The 18,302-nt window shown below is 43.3% G+C and overlaps 1 protein-coding gene across 6 annotated transcripts in view; it reads right to left on the minus strand.

The window, feature by feature from the left end:
• The window catches only part of LOC110828386 (transcription factor cropped), a 60,776-nt gene extending 43,889 nt beyond the window's left edge, over positions 1 to 16,887 (minus strand). The window contains exons 1-2 of one of the 6 annotated variants that reach the window (XM_022061106.2): positions 16,414 to 16,887; positions 4,135 to 4,300 (exon numbers count right to left, since the gene is read on the minus strand). In XM_022061106.2, coding sequence (XP_021916798.1) covers positions 4,135 to 4,300; positions 16,414 to 16,499 — 252 coding nt within the window. In that variant the 5' untranslated portion in view covers positions 16,500 to 16,887. Of the gene's footprint in view, positions 1 to 4,134; positions 4,317 to 7,856; positions 7,969 to 12,812; positions 12,922 to 14,876; positions 14,986 to 16,413 lie in introns of those variants that run through there. The other 5 variants (XM_022061091.2, XM_087349302.1, XM_022061121.2 and 2 more) reach the window with 5 other exon arrangements.
• Between the last annotated feature and the right edge of the window lie 1,415 nt (positions 16,888 to 18,302).

Here is an 18,302-nt window from a genome sequence, read left to right on the forward strand (position 1 = left end):
CCCTGGACAGAGACATAAAGAATAAACACTTCAACACGCGAGTCACAAGTTACGGATCAACGTATCACACGACAAAATATGGAGAAAGCAACATCTCGAGAAGTGCATGAACGTTTTTAATAATATACCGCCACATGTGAGGGTCATTCACATCGTACGCCAGATCCTTCTATTCTCTTATTACAGGTCAAAGCTTAGAACATTAATGAAACACTTCGCGGATAACAAATTTTATTTTATTATTTCTATTTACGATATGTAACTTGTTACAGCAAAAATATAATTCCCATATTTTGAGAAAACCAGACGGAAGGAAATACACAGTCAAAAACAAAATTCGGTTTGACGTGTCGGCAGCCTCGATCTAGCACAGTTCCCACGTGGATATTAAAAGGCTGACACAAACGCCTTCGAGGAGGCACGCCGACAAAAACACGTGACGAAGGCACAAATGCCCAAAGCTGTCAATAAATTGTGCTGAATCCGCTCTTACACGCAACTCGATCTTCGGATACTAAATTTCCCGCTACTAACCCTTTTAAATCCTGCGGTAACTATCTATACCACCTGCTCTGACACTGACAGCCCTAGATTTTAACCACTGGGCGAATATATAACGTCAGTTCCATGTCATTGTCAGCGTAAACAATTATTATTTCAGGAAACACCAGCACCGAATTGTGTTTTCTTTGAGGTAAGAACTGAATTTTTAAATATTATCTAAATTAACGCTGTTCTTTCGACGATTAACCTCTGGGGCATTACTCAACGCAAAAAGAAACTTTGGGCTTTACCGGCGACTCCAGACAGCGCATGACTTAAGCAAATGTGCACACGGAACGCGACAATTCCAAAAAGTGACGATATTTGCAGACATAATTACGCACCCATATTCAAAGCACGTAATTACATGACACGCTAGCAAATATGATAATTATTACAGACAGTAAGCAAGGTTTACTCGTTTAAGTACAAGATTAAAAACTTTGCACATTACGAAATAATTTTCGTTTCTTAATCCTGGGTACTTAAATGCAAGTCGGCCAACAAACACTAACACGTCGTGTTTGCATCTGAGTTTCCTTGAAAAACACAGCACGTAAATGAGGTTTTGGGGAGGAGGGGGGGGGCACTTCAGAAGCGCGGTTTCGTAATACAAGTTGTCAGAAGGAAGACAAATCATCTCAACTTTTATTACGCTCACTACTGTGCAGACTTATGTGTGGTTATTTAACGATGTTTCAACAGGTCACATTACAACTATGGCGTCGAATAGGCAGGGTGGATCGTGGCCTATTACAAAGCATTGCACCAACATCTGTCACGGGGACAGGAGTAGCACGAGAACGTCATTCAGGTCAGCCGAGATATGAAGCCGGGGACTCCAGGATGCGAAGCACGAATGATAACCACTCTGCCACGATGCTGATCTGTCAGGTCCAGTGGTTTTCGAACTTACCACATCCAGACAACGAAACATTTTTGACGGGGGCAAAACAGACCCAGATAAGCGAAATCACGAAATTGACGGAACCCCCCGGTGCAGTCTTTGAACTGCGTGAACAAATTTTTGCATTCCATTCGACACAATGCAACGCCTCTGGCAAATTGTTCGGAACCAGAAGTTGCGAAAAGAACGATGTTACGTCCGTCTGTCCGTGCGTCGGCGTACACAACTCCATGACGTCTCTTAGTGTGGAGTTCACCACCTCCCACCCCCGAGTCAAAAGTTGGTATTCACGAACTGAGAAACTAGAAACTACTACAGAAGGAAGGAGTCGGAACTGCCGCTGGCTTCTTTTGCGTTGAACATTAGGGAGGCCGTCGTGTTCTGGCTCTGTCTGGAAACAAAATAAAGGCACAACGCAACACAATTTGTGCTCCTGAATGTTCCGCGCCATTCGCCCGGCGTAGAGGCCGGTTTGAATGAACTCAACTACAGACAGCAGAATCAGACGGTCGGTCACGTGACCGGTGACATAATGAGGTCATCAGAGTCTTTTTCTTCCTCGCGCGTAGCATAATCGCGCTTCCTCGTGTTTCACTACAATGGCTTTGATCACGCCGCCATTCTGACGGGGCTGAGCACTAACCACGCCCACAAATATGTGGGTCAGTCAGAGGCTACACCAAAAAAGACAAAGAGCCCCCCCCCCCCCCCCCCACACACGCATGTCACGTGCAACCCCGATACATGTACAAGCTACTTAAGTAATTCACCAGGGTAGCTGAGTGACCTGGGGTGGGATTTCTTCACATGCAAGGCCATCAGCGCTTTATATGCGCGCGCACGCACAAAAAAACCTCAGTCTACACACTAAAGACAACTCAATTAGTCAAAATGTAGCTTCAATTTTGCATGAGCCCTTCCTAAGACTCGAAATACGTCACGAAGATGCATTTCTGAAAACGCTGAACAAATTTACAGCGCCTACCGGTCACATGGATTTTCCCTTGTAAGGTTTCGCCTGCAGAGGCTGGCAAGTTTGGGGGAGAGTCACGTAAAACCTCGACGTCTGAGAGAATAATTCCATTAGTGTACATCACGGCCACCATCCACCTCAAGGCGCTGAGATTAGGGACGAAGTGGGTCATCCGACGAGACTGCTGAAATGCCGAAGACCGCGCGATCGAACCCCGACACGAACCGATCGTCTGTCTTTTTCCCGCTGTGTCTGCGAAGCGTTTTTACGCGATCCATCAGCAAAGGAAGTGGTCGCGGACTACTTTAAGATGACATCCCGGGCAGGGTGGCAGGCGACGAGAACAAACTCGTAAGAGAAATTCTGACTACTACTACGACGCGCCATTTGTCTTGTCGAGTCTAAGAGTGAACGCATGAAAATTATAAGATTGTTCCTTTCGGATGCTCGATTTCTTACGACTGAACCTGACAGTTAAATGTGTTACAGAAAGCCGTCGGACAATAAACGTTCACTGCTATTAATTTCAGAAATTCCAGCAGGGCCTGCATCAGGCTGAAGCGGTTTCGTGTGCCCGAGTGTGATGAACGCCGTCAGGCACTTCCACCTCCACCTTCTTCTCAACAAGAAAATATCACGCCCAGAGCCCGCAACACGACACGCCTTGAGTTAGCCTGCCTTAAACTGTCTCAAATGAATAACCGCTGATTTTGCCTAATTCATCCTGGCCAAAACCAAATTGGTACTTCAGTCTTTACTCATCTACAGACACGTTCTTCTTATTTCCTTCGTTCGAATTTCTGACATATCGTTCTTAACCTAATTCATATCACACGTTTTGGGGCAAACTGTACCACAAAAAAGCAGGGCCCACCGTGTTCTTTAGCCAAAAGAATCTTGTGCCGCACCTGCTAATTTAACCACATCTATTGGCCTACAATAGAGAAGCCATTATTAAACGGTCTTACCCAGGCTTAAACTGGCCACATGAAACACATTACGTCACAACAAATTTGGATCAGAAGGTATTACAGGATTTCATACTGGAAATGCAAATTTACTTCGATTAAACGCGCGATCCTCACGCATTAATTGTGTAAATCCGACAAGCAGAGTCCTTGAGAAACGAACCTTTTAAGGGGCCACAAAGTGCTTATTACCTTGTCCACCAGGATCTCAATTATCGATTCCTTTCCCCGAGAGAGAGAGAGAGAGAGAGAGAGAGAGAGAGAGCAAGTAGCCACAAACGTTTCCCCACTGCCAGAATCCAAATACCGGCGGATACAAGCGGAGAAAAAAGTAATAATACGAGCTTCTTTGTCGGCATTTTAAAAATAAAACATTTTATTGGCGTGGAGTTCTCGGAAACTCTAACGAGCTGAAGTTTATGGCAACAGAAGTTCAGTTCGGGCCACTCAGAATGCAAACCAGGGGGTGGGGTGGGGCAGTCAGAGAAATGTGGTCTGGATTCAGCTGGCTCAGGAACCATTTCCGGTCTCTTCTGAACATTGGTAATAAACGCTCGAGCTCTGTAAGAGACAGCGGAAATTCTTGTACTTCTGAGCGACTATCAGCTTCACTCAGCTAGCAAATGACGTACTTAGAAGTTTGGTAGAAAAAAAGAATATCGAACTGCAATTCTGAAGAAGGTCTGTGCGTGTGTCACCCCACGAGCGCCTGAAAGAGTGAGTCAGACATCGGGTGTACTCACCTTGCTGAGCTTCTCGCCCTCGTGATGTGGCAGCAGGATTCGTAGCGACTGGAAGCCCGCGTTGATGCTCTGCATTCGCCGTCGCTCATTCGAGTTGGCGATTTCGCGCCTGATGCGTTTTTCCTGCTCCATGTGGCTGCTCGGAGAAGCCGGCCGGTCGCTCAACCTGACACACACCAACACTATTAATGACGTCGATCCCGACCCTTCCAAGCAGAAGCTCGTCCAAATTATATTCAAGTATTCGGTCCGTACCGCGAAGAAAACACAACTCCTCCCCAACGTGAAAATCAGACCACTTCTTCTCGCCACCTACAAAGACGACCATTTCTCTACTGCGCTCATGATTATGCACGACGGGATGGTTGTGGCCTGACGCGGAGGGACTGAGGAAAACCACCAAGGGAGCCAGAAAGGATAATCGGCCAGCTTGAGGGATCAGCGTTCTCCTTTTTTAAAGCCTTATTACGGGCAAGAAACAAAAACAAACAAGATCATTGTAAATGTCTCATAGCGACTTAACAAATGTGCATGAAGGCGTATAGGGGAGTGGAGTTAAAATCCACAGATGGCCAGCTTCACGCTCCAGCCGCCACCCAAATCCCGCTGGACAGGATACCGGGTGGCTCTCTGCAGTGGCGTTATTTGTCCAGTTCTGCACACGCCGGCAGAGCGTGTTGCTTTACGAAACTTATGAATGGGAATGCACAGAACACAAGAGGCCAAGAGACCGCCTCGGACGTTGTCACTTCAATGGAATAAAACGCGTCCTGTCAGTGCGTCTACGAGCTACTTCCTCTCCTTTATTACACGGAGTTACCAGAAATAGGCTCTATGAATGGCGGCGAAACTTTCGCAGCTGCAAGACTTGCCTCTGAAGGTAAGAAATTAATTTGTGTCTGATGATGAGTTCGGCGAACGGGGAGGGCTGTGCGCCTTTTTTTACAAAACACGACGGGAAGACGCCATTTTCCAGACTTACAGTAACGCACGTGAAAGAAATAGGGTGAAGAACGGGGTGGATTTCACTCAAATCTCCTGAATTAGTTTCCGAGATTACCATCGCGTGTGTGTGACAGGATTGGCCCAAGACAGATAACCCCCCCCCCCCTCCCCGTAAATCGGGAGTGTTATGGAGATGCAAGACAGGCGGTAATAAAGAAATAAACATCCGTGCCTTGGTCGGGATTCGAACCAGCGTTCGCTGGGCCCAACACGACACATCAACTCCCACGTGCTTGTGACGCTCCTCTGAAAAATAAAGCCTCCACCACCATCCCCCTTGTCGATACGCGAAAGGGCACTCGTCGTCAGCTGATGATGACGAGTCTACGAGAAACGATGAGTCAAAGACAGCTGAGTGACATTTCGCGCACTGACACAGATCAGCTGATCGGCTCACTCCAGAGCGACGGGAAAAACTGAGGCTGTCGACACACGACCAGCAGCGGCGTCATGATAATATTACCCCAACGCACAGCCAAGTTCTGGTCGCCTGAAGGAGCTCAGACATGCGAAGAGGGACAAAGCCGAGGCCGAGGTCCAGAAATCAAAATCAAAAAAAGTTTCTCGACAGTTTTTAAACTCGTAACCCTTCATATTTTTAATGGAACATCCGAGAGATATTCATTTCAAAACGTTTCTGTTTAATTTTTTGAATCATAAATTTAAGAATTTTTAGAATATTTTCCAATTTTAAGCATCTGCGAAAAAAACTTCGTCTTTTGTGGGGATGGGGAGTAAATCTTACGTTTCAAATGTTCCACATTCTTTAGAGACGCGGTCTAATTTAGTAAATAAAATTCTTGTGGAACTATTTTGAGCACATTCTGCGCATTTCGAACTTTCCCACTGTTCATTCCCTTTGATTTGTTAAGAAGATCTCTCACGCACACCGCAGAGCACGTCAGAATCCATGGACGGATTTTCAAGACACCTGATACACAGACATAAAACAAACACTGCCGGTTGTTATTCTGCATCGGCATTGCATTTTACAGCGAAATATTACCGAAACCGAGGAGCCTCCTTCCAAATCCCTGCCCCGCTACGAGCATTAACCTCGTTGGCGATCAGCTGATATCAAGGCGTCTCATCAAACGGTGGAATGACCTTGAGTGCTTGAATAATCCTGGGCGATGAACGCACACGAGGGCATGATGCACGGGTTGCATAACGCACGGCTACACGAAATTCAGACTCAGTTCTGCAAAGTGTGCTATTTCAAGAACTCATATATAAACAAACACACAACGCCCAAGTCCTGCAAGGTTCGGTCCAGCGACATCTTCCGACGGCAAAACCTCAGAACGAAATTCAAATCCTTTTGGTCTAAGGAACTGACCTGTAAGAAATTACGGAAACACGGACCCCCCCCCCCCCCCAAATAATAGGGCAACCCCACGTACCTACGACGACGAGAACTTCCGGGCTGACCACCGACTGCAAGGCATAATTTCCTTTTTAGATTTTACGATCCTGCATCGTGGGTTGAATTACAAGCTGTAGGAATAAGCACGAACCCTGGATCTGAGAGGAAGTTGAAGCGACTGCACTTGGGTTAGGTTAGTTTCGAACGAACGCGGAAACAACACAAAGATGGCGTGATGCGTTCGAACGACGGACGTAGTCAGAAGCTGGCCCACACTCCCCTATCACGGAGTGACGGACATATCGAGACAATTCTCCCTCCACGCACACCACGGATCCTATCGGACTCCTCCAAAAAGTTCTACGTCTGAGCAAAATGATGAATTTGATTATACACTTCTTATTTGGTGTGCATTTGATTAAATAAATATGTCTTGAGGAAAAACATGTTCTCATGTGCAGTGTGCACTCAAATATGCAAGCCTTTTGCGCTAATTAAAGACCATTTCGACTACGGACCGTCCGCTTTTAACAAACATGTCGGGATTCACGTAAACAGCTGGCAGCGTACGTCCGGTTCCACCCCTAAAAGTTCCCCGTATTTAAACTAGGGGTTTACCATCACTTTGTGCACTAGCCGTGCTCTTACGTCACTGTAACGGTTCCATTAAATTACATTTCGTTTCGAAGAGAAATCTAAAAACAAAACATCACGAGAAATCACAACTTCCACTGCAGAACGTGGCCATGAATTCTCCCGACGCAGAACAAAGAAGTCGACGAAACAGTTCCATGTCCAGCAGACATTTCCTCTTGCACGCTACGTGTGGATGCACCGCTCTCCGACCCATTCATAGACCACTGACTTCTGTTTGCAATCCAAATACAGGGTGCGCCATAAGTCCTTAAACTCAATAAATTCTGAATGATAAGCAAATCGTAAATTGCACACAAGAAATAACTCTGTAGTTGCCAATCTAACACGTTTAAAATTTCTCCAAGGACTTTTGGCACACTCTGTATACCTCGCCAAGTGAAGTGTCTTGTGAACCAACGTGTCTTCGATTTGGAGTCCACACAAAATAATCTCGTCAGCTATTAATTACATCGAAAACACATCGGGTAAAACTTCTAAACCTGCCGCACGCTCAAAAATATCCAAGTGACCTTGGGCCCTGAACTGGGGAAGTCGCTGATCGTATCAGACGTCACTCAAGTTTACAAAATTCAGTGTCAACCCGAGATGCCTTTCATTTCAAACAGAGAAACGATGCCAATGCTGTTCCTTATATGCACTGATGTGGCTTCGAAAGCAGCCCCATTTCCCCAAAATTTTAATTCTTAGCTCTTACCTCAATTTCGCCGTTATTGGCGTCTGTAAAGGAGGAGATCGAACGAGTGCTCACAACGGCTCGACAACGAATTCACCTACAGGCGGAAATGCGATACTTGAGGCAGTGAAGGAAACAATGAAGTAAAATATTTCCCTTCGAACGGGAATAAAGAGAAAACACTTGCGCCATCACAAAAGTCTGGTTGGTTACTGAGTTCTGTCCTTTACAGCGCACGAGATTGGGGGTGAAATTTAAAGTTTTACCAAATATTAGATCTGCATCAAGTAATTTAAGAAATGGCTGTATGTTATTAGCTGATCGCAGATTTTTAACCTCCTTTGAATACCCGATTTCTTGTAACAGATCCATCACTGAGTTAAAAGACGGGTGGGCGCGTTATTGGGCAGATAATTTGCGAAATTCGAAACCAACGACCTTCTGATTAACGATTACGCTGCACTGACGAATATTACGAGGATATTTCAGGTACGCCAAATGTCACCGTTACCGTGACGCAGGCACGTCGTGCGTCATGCAACACTCATCCCAATTTAAATTCCAGGCGCTGAAAACAGCATCCAATTCAACCGGAAATTCCAGCATGACATTCCTTCCTCGGAGCGACCACTGCCGTCCAGCGACGGGGGAAATGATTTTGGCATCAGACGGGGGACTGGCATATAATTAGTCAGCTGTTGGCACAAACATGCCTCTGGCGGGGCACGCCTCTGCAGCGGTGACGTCACAGTCTCATATGGCAAACAAAGTGGCGCCAGCTAAATTTATACCTGGCCTGTCCGCCGAGTTCTCACATGAGGCAGACGAGACATTTTCAGCCCGAACAGAAGTCGCTTTCTGGACGGACGGACCTACCGAGTGTCTTCAGACGCGGGGTCTGGTTACCTACACCCGGCACAGTGCACTCGGCTGGAAGGGGGAGCCGAAAATAAAATTTGCACAGTCGGGGCTTGGTCTTCTGATAAGATTCTTCTAAATTACTACAAAGCCTAACGCCGTAAAAGTAACAGATTCTGTATCCAAGTCGTCATGCAATTCGATGAGCGATTTTGTGGGACCGTATCACTATTGCACGACTTGGCCAATGGACGTCGTCCTCAGCCAGTTCGATTAACTTACTACTCATCTGCGCCCCTCTTTATCGAAACCAAAACTGGGCCCGTCGAAAGCTCCTCTATTTAGCCGCCTTAAAAATTCCGGGGACACGCAGAATCTGGTCTAGAAACTTCAATCTGTAAACTTTGTCCTTCCCTCCCAACACACAAATAAAAAAATAAGTATTTACCAATTATTATAGCAATACTTTGCCTTCGACTTCGATCACGAAACTTTATTTCCAGACCAATATCTACGAACAGGCGTCCTGTAACCTCGTGTATATTTGTGTCTCATCACCGCAATCTTTACTTAACCACTTTACAAACACATTAAGATGCAAAAGCACACATCACGTACAGTTCCTGAAACCTCATGACGTCACATTCCATCGGCGCTAGAAATCGGACTGTACAGATCCATGTTTTAGCAACACTGTTTCAATGTTTGGTGCGTAAAAATGCGTATCTTTTTTTAACATTCGCGTAGAATACGGATAGTCCACGCCATGAAATTACTAATCTGCACCCGATTTCAGAACGAGTGGCTGAGGTAACTGTGAAGTTTGCAGTGAATGCTTTAAATTAACCAGTTCCGTCACGCGCTATCTTGCCACCTGCAAACCAACCCCAGCTGGGATTCAAACCTGACGCACTATGGAACAAAAGACTTACTCTACCCTCTGGCTTGGGATCACCAACCGCGAGGATTTTAGAATAATGGACCAGTCAGAGAAGCCTGAGAATTGGACGGTCGATTCCAAGTCGGTTCTCAGCGATCTCACAAACGTTTATAACGGTTAAATCTTTCTGCAAGTTATGAAGAACCCCCTTCACAAAAAAGACGAACAATTAGCACGTCGTGCAACATGAGGCCATTCACTTATGGTCTCTGAAAGTTGCATTAACGGGTTTCATAGATGAATGACGTCCATACTACTCGACACACAGACTTACGTAAGTCACAAAGAACTGGAATTAAGGCAACCCACACAACACATAACGTTCCTTGGCGAATAGTTCGATTATCACGTGCACTTTACGTGAGTCCTTCTCCTTACGTACCAGGAGACTCGCGAGTCCTCGCCTCTTCACCCACGAGCCATCGACTGTCCGCTTGGCACAACGTCCATACAAAATTTAATAAAAATCCGTACAGAGATTCAGTTATCAAAAAGGCTGAGTTCAATCTCGCGAGAAAACACGAGCAGTTCATTTTGTACAAACCACGCAATAAAAAACACAGAAATTGTTTTGATAACACAGATGGAATAAGCGTCTTATTTATCTGATATTGGAGTTGAAACAGTTTTATTCATATAAAAAGTACTGTGATTTTCTTTTCTCCTTCCTGATACTCGCCGCAAAACGTCCAACACGTGGCCACTCAATTGGTCCACGGAAGACGGGGAATGAGCTGCAGAAATGCGAACCTTTCTACCATCAAAACGTGTTTACGTCAATGTCACGTGTTCGAAGAGCGTTACGTCGCAAAACAAAAGAGGCCTAAAAAGACACGTGGGCGTCTGTTTTGGCACAAGACGCCGACCGTCTGTCGGGCTCCACACCCACCTGGCAGTCTGCATGACCCACATTTCATATCCCAAGTGGCGTAGCCAAAATATTTCAGACGGCAACAAACAGCCTTCTCGTTCATAACCTAATGTCGAGTCTGCAGCTTAAGAGAACTTCTTTGAAACTACGATACGTCGTGGGACACAATCGTTGGCCTGTCCTGGGCTTGTGGAATCGCTCCAACGTTTTACGAGCCCACGGCAGCGAAAAACAGTGAAAGTAATAGCGACGGAGAAATATAATATTAAAACGGATTTGAAAAAAGTGGGAGGGGGTGTGGGCTGGATTCTTGACTGGCTTAGCGACCCCGACGCCTTCAAAAAAAGCCCATTATGCATTAATAAGAGTAAACCTACTAAAATGGTAAATGACACCATAAGAGATTTTATCACCACCACGTGACTCAGCGCGTCGTTGAATCTCCCTAAAGCGTGACGTCTCCGCCGACTCACACGGTATAGAAATTGTTCTTAAGATATTATATTCTAAAGCAGAAGACGACAGAACAGAATTACTTAATAATATAAATGGGGAAAATTCATTCGTTTTATACGTGTGCTAAATTTAGTTTCATACGATTTTAAAATCTCATAGATTACGCGATTTCTCCACACGCATTATTTACTGATGAAACTGCTACGTGCCACAACAGATATTACACCATATACAGTTTTATATTTTCCTTGTTAATCAAGCTAATCAAAAGACGCACACTCACGTACATTAATTAAGTCCTTCTATTACGTAACGAACGTACGTACACAAATAAAAAGTCACAAACAAAAACACAACAAAAGAAACTGGCAATACGCTGAACATTTACGGAGTGAAGTGAAAAATCTACAGTAAAATTTGCAGTTAAACACCGGCCAGTAATTTTCGTGCACGCACGAAAATTCCGCCGCTGCAACTGCCGAGGATACAAAACGTCTCAGAAACTGTAAACAACGGCGGAAATCAATCGATCAACCAGACGCTGTATTACGCCTCTGTTTGAAAGCAGATGAGAATAAATCCGAAAAGAAAGGAATTAGACGTTCATGCCCCGAGGTAATGTACATTATTATGTTAAGATTTATAATAACATGGCCTATGTCAAGCGCACTGCCTAAGAGTGTGCTAATTTATCTTACCTTGAACATTCTGTTAAACACGACGCAGAATAAACCCTTCTGAGCGCACGCTCCGTGTGCCCCAGAAACTGCCAGGGTTCCCACGCTCTGACATCAAAATTCTGCACAAAAGAAATTCCCCCCCCCCCACACACAAGCCTGTTCACCTTACTCCTCCAAACCCTATCTTTCCCACAAACAACTTGTTCCATCCACCCTGAGTTTACGAAAAATTTACTTTTCAAAGCAGTTTTCCGACAACCTCGTAAAAATGGTCCATGCCGCATATAACATACACATTTTAATTAAATTTTCTGTATCCGAACGGAATACAAATTAAGTTCGCACAACGTTTACTCAAAATCTTCCACGGGTCTATTAAACGTAATCAAAAGATTATGACGAAACAGGACGGTAGGTTCGGCCACCGCGCAATGCGTGGACAGGGCCCAACATTCAGGCCATTCCTCACTTATTTTAACCCCCTAAACCCCAGTGGTAACCATACGTACCACCCGCTAAATCGAGAAATCAGAATTTTGATCACAGTGAATTTATTTGTTAGGATAAACACCGGTTATTTCCTTAATCAGCGTCAACCAGTTGATCTTCGTAATGGTGAAGCGTGGTGTTTTCTTCGCGGTACGGACCGAATTCTTAAATCACATTTCGACTTTAAATGCTCTGCAGTGTATTAATAATACAGGGCTAGTCTAAATGATGTTCCCGATTTGAAAGACATGAAATTCAGATGCACAAAATTGGTACCGATGGAAAGAGAAACTCTCCAAGTTTTGTTTCGGTACATCACAGGTGTTCAACGTGAGCCCCCTTGGAAACTCGGCACACATCCAGACACGTTGCGGCATATCATGATCGATTGCTGTAGCCTCTTTTCTTAAATTCGGAATACCACTAACGAAGTTTATGCCCACCGGCTGGATCTGCCGCAAACTTGGTTCGGAAATGCCGTTGCCAGGACACAAAGACCCCCCTGTCTTCGATGGCAGCCATTTTCTCTCATATCGCCCCTGGCGGCGAAGTATACCAACATAAACTTGGAGAGTTTCTCTTTCCACCGGTACCAATTTTGTGCATCTGAATTTCATTAAACGTGAGTAACGTGTGTTTTAAATCGGGAACATCATTTAGACTAACCCTGTATAATGACGTACCGTGGTGTAACAGAATGATTACGGCGCATCGACGCAGTAGAAGGAAGCACGCGTTGACCACCTGGAGATACGAAAAGACATCACAAGACCGTCTAGATAGCCGGCTTCCGGCCCCACACACTGACTTTCTGCTGCGTTAATATTCCAGGTTGTAAAACATTTTCAATCCACAAGTAGACACGCGAGACTTCGTCACAAAACGATACCTTGCTTTAAAGGAAAAATGCAAATGATGAAGCGCCGTCGAACAAGCATGCAATCAGGGTCAAATTGACTGCCACAAACTTACAAGAGAAGGTGAAAGCTGAACTAGAGGCTGCTGATACATCGTCATGTGACCGGTCGTGTTTCGCCACTAGCGAAAGGCTACGGAATGAAAACATTGCCCATCATTAAACATCGGCAGTTGAATGGAACACCCAAGCAACGACCGAGACTCACTCACTTATTTATTTATTGTTTAACGACGCTGCCACTACTCGGTGCATCTCGTTTGCCATTAAAGTCTGCGGCAATTAATGGACGTGTAGCACGAACACAGTAATTTAAATACAACCGGAAATGAAAAGCGTATACTCTGAAGAACTAAAGTATTCTTAAAGGAATATAAATATCCCACGGCGCGAGCACATTTTAATTTCTGCGACCCCCCCCCCCCCCCACCAATGGAATTTATTCCGCCATTTCACTTCGTAATCACAACACGTCACAGTGTGAAACTCGGTCAAATACATCGTAACGAAAGAAATTTTGTAAATGAAAGGGAAACCAACGATGGTAATGTGCGTCATCAAACACGTAACACGGAAGGGCACACTATTCTTGAGAAGCTGCTAGTGTCTCAGCTAGTCAGGTCGGCCTGATAACTCTCTAATATGAATCAGGGATCGCCCGGAAAATTTTGCAATGACCCAACCGGACGAAATCCCTTCAAGATGTAAATCTTATTCCAAAACATCTGCTGGCAGTCGGAGTCAGTGGGTAGGGGGCGCAGTTCCTTTTCTGCCTCAAAAGCTAAAGAAACCCTTCATGCAGTTTTGAATGGCGTGCTGAATAAAGCGGCCACAGTTCCATTCAACGCCGCAAACAATGAAGACTTGGGGAGATGCTAGATTAAAAAGAACTTATCCGAGGAGCGTATCTTCCACCAAGGAAAGGTACCAGCCCCTCCCTACCTTCCGCTGCATCCACAAAGAATTTCAGATCTCAGCAGCAGACACCGCCATGAATGACGAGGGGGGCGCTGTTTTTTTTTTATTCAAGCAAGAAATTTTCGATTAAGTCGCCAGATGGGTAGTCCACATCAAGGCGAAATAAACCCTTAAACGTGTACTAAAACCACCGAGCAGATTTAGTCTTTAGCCGCTTAGCTTGTAAAGAAACTGGCACATCCTCGACGTTCTTCTTCAAGACGTGTTTTAATATTATCATCCATAAATAATTGTTGTATCCATTTATTCCTTTATCTGCCCATCTGTAGCAACGTCATTTATACTTTGAGCTATTTTTTTTACATTTGATGACCCAGTGAGACAACAAACAAAGCAGCTGTAATGATAATCTGTAAGTATGTACAGTTGCACAACATTGCATAACGTTACAAACGAGACCTTCGGCTCTACACAAGATAGGCTTTTTAAACGTGATTGGAGAACGTTAAACTGTAACAATGCCGCAAACGTCACTACTAAGCCAACGACAAAACGACAAGCAACAATGCGATTGAACAGTTGTGTAGGTAAACAAAAATTCCTCGCAATTTATAGCATTCGTCACTCTCACAGCAAGCATTCCTTCAGAGCGAACGGCCAAGGCCTCACAAATTACAAGTCGAGGAAAACGTTCTGGTTTTCAGCTAGCACACATCCAATTGTCAAAGTTAAACAAGTTAATTTCGCAAATACTGGACGATAACAAAGTAGTAACACGTTTAACCCCGATTATGTTTCAGGGGTAAAGGTAACTTAATAGCATATTGACCTATAAAACAATAGACGTTATCAGAACACGAGAAATAAATGTATCAAAACAACATTATTCTGAAAATAAATCAACGCGTCTCACCATTATCCACCATGTGTCACTGGCGATGATAATACGCGGTGAAACGCAACTAGCAGTCACCCCCTCCTGAACAAAGGGCCCCACGGGGTCTGACTTGTTTCCCCGTCGGAATGCTACTATTACCGCGGGCAGGCGTTGGAAAGTCAGTAGGGGAAACTGCACACGCAGAGGTCTGTTTATACTGACGTCATCAAGGTCCATTCAATGTTTCATTCATCTTTTTTATGGCAAACCCAAAACGGAAATGAAATTCCTGAAACAATACCCCTGCTCAATGTGACTGAAAACCCGGAACCAGCTCACACACCTAAGATATGGAACTCGGAACAAAACACTTCCCACAAATCACATCCATGGACTTAACGTCAGTAGCCACCACATTATCTAGTCGCAAAAGAAGCTTTTATCGCATTGCTTACAAACACTAAAAAGAGCACAGAAGAAAAAATTAATTTGGCATTACACCTCTCGGCCACTTCCTTGCCCACTCCCACTAAACGTAATTCGCCTTAAAACTAATTTCATTAAAAAAATCAGTCGCTTGATTTCAGTTGTTATAAGATGGGCGTAACATTATGCATGCACATATGCACCAGACAAGGAAACGATAGAACAATTATCATACGTAAACGGGCATAAACTATGATAATTCGATTCCAACATTATCAACAAACACATACGGAGTGGTGTTACCTACCCTTGATGCCTCTGGCCTCATGAACAGACTATATTAATTCGAAAAGAGAATGTCGTTATTAAAAATGTCAAGTATTTTTGTCTACTAATCACATAATTTAATTTTAAGTAGCAATTTCTATCATGTTATATAATGCCAAACGTCGAGTTTGAGATAAAAGTTGCATGAAAATCATATTACTGACCACAAGCAATTACAATTGCATCGGCACAATTTTTCGGTATTATCACATATAAAATATTCAGCTATACATACCACTTATGTGGACAATCAAGAAAATCAACGGCGTCTTTTTCACTTATTAGAAAAGAATTCATGATGCTTCAATTTAATTTCTACTTCATACAAAAAGCTACACATTAAATCTTAATAGTACACACAAACAAGCCACGTGGTTATACATATTCGGTTGCATAAAAATCAATTTACACAAATCATACAATTTACTACTCCTATTTAAAACAGTGAACACCGAAATCAACACATTATGAAATATAATCAAGGGCGGCATAAACTATTCTTTTGCATCTTGTAACAAAAATATAGCCATGTGACTTCAATGAAACAACATGGCGAGGTTCCCAACAGCTGAGTTGCTCTGCCGGCAAGCACGCCACGTCTTGAGTGCGATATCGTGGATATTACAAGGCCACATTACGGCTAGTGTTCGGTATGTTGTTGCTGTTTACAGTAACCAATCTCAATAACAAACAGTCTAGATTACAAGTTTCATGCAGTTAATGTACGAAATTGCATAGTAATAGAAAAAGTAGAGACAATTTCGAACACCTTCACACCGCCCACTCAAAAGGCGGCGCGTCACAAGGCGGGTTAGCTTACCTGCACAAACTACCAATAACTTCTTCGTCGCGGTGTCTCAGTTCGTCCAAACAACGTTGCTCCTCACCCCGATGAAATACTGACATATCTTAACACTCCACACTATTGAATAATTGTACTTGTCTCACACAAACACAAGAAAATTGACACTTCTTGATCACGAAATCCAAAGCGAAACCACACATACAACGCCTCAAAGTGTTTTATAATGGCGATCTTTGGCGGGAAACAGCTGAAGTGTATCACAACGAAACTACGTATGTATTAATCCGCAAAAGGCTTCGCACTTGTAAACACGTTTCTGAAACAATGTTTATTCAATTACTTTAACGTACTTCATAGAAGCGGTACAAAACCACTTTTATACATTAAAATCAACGAAATTCTAAACTTACAGCGCAGTCACAGTAAACATGACGAACTACTTCCTTATGCGATCACATTTACGCGCATTATGCAAACCGGTTACCGGGCGGGAAGCCACCGATAAACTTCTGCCAGCTGTACTAGCGTCTACGCATGATCACAAGTGAAAACAATTTCATATTTTCTAAAAGTGTAATAATGCTCTTTCCTCACAAAAGTGACCATTAGACAAAGACACAACCACTGCATTACGGGCAAACCACCACTACCCCTGATTCATGAAAACATTACAAAAAACAAGAGAACTATTTTCTCATTCTTGCACCACAACGCTTTTATATAAATTAATTTTAAAATAATAAAAACATAATTTTATACTAAAAAGACTGCAACAATTTTTTATATCACAAATACGTTACTATATTTAATTACTTATTAATCGTATGGTCAAATTTAAAGTTCGTCCTTTCACAGCCAGAATGCACTTAACCGCCATCTGTTGTTCCAATCTCGTACTACTGAACGAACTACAGATCTTGCGGTGTAACAGTGTTCTGTCCACTGCAAATAACCCAAGCATAAATATCATGAATGAGTTAAAAATAGTTTCAGAAAAAGGGGCAAAAATAGGCCAGATTAAACAATAGGCCACCAAATTAAGACCCACAAACATACACAAATCAAATTACTTTGTGGTTATATGTATCACTAGCCTTTTGACTTTTGAGTAGGTTCTGAAGTAAAAGCCCAACTGCAAATTTCACTTTCAGTAACACAAAGGTGCATGTCTGAAAAACGTGTAGAGTACTGTTACCCTATTAGCATATTTCATGTATTTATATATGAAAGCACAATCACTGATGCTTTTCAACCCATATACAAGAACCAAGTTTTCATACCAAAAACATGTTTAAAGCAACCAATAGACAGATAATTGTATAAATACAGACTTTACAAGAAAATTTAATTTTCAACCAATCATGGTGTGGTATGTCAAGTTTAAGATGTGCATAATGTCAGATTACTTGAACACTCGTATCATGAGTTCAAATCCTACCAGACGCATGTTGTCTGCAATTTTTCTGTTGGGCTCTTCTATATACATACATGTGCAACAGCCTCATCCACCATCCAAGAAGTCCTACCAAAATGTCTAAGAAGTTCATATTTTCATTCTGAATTGGAACACGCAAGATGGCCTCTCTGTAAAACCAAAAAGAAGAAAAATAATTTAGTTTTCCAGGCTATGTAGGACCATTATTGAAATGGCAAACTTTACTGAAATCAACTTATTATTAGCAGTAACATATCAGCATTCAGATATTATTCAAATGAATTTGACTGAATGTCATTCTTTTAATCACAAAGTATCTATGCTGGTATCTCAAGGACAGCACAATTTCAAAATGGACTCCTGGGTCATGAAAAGAAGTTGTGCCTATTAATTAATATTTCAACATATGAATATGAGCTGCAAATTGCTATAACTGTGAATGCATTCCATAAATAAATAAATTCTGCAT

The sequence above is a fragment of the Zootermopsis nevadensis genome, unplaced genomic scaffold (genome assembly GCF_977971745.1).
Source record: "Zootermopsis nevadensis isolate Lab colony 2312 unplaced genomic scaffold, Znev_1.0 Znev_ptg000016l, whole genome shotgun sequence".
In the NCBI taxonomy this organism is placed as follows: domain Eukaryota; kingdom Metazoa; phylum Arthropoda; class Insecta; order Blattodea; family Termopsidae; genus Zootermopsis; species Zootermopsis nevadensis.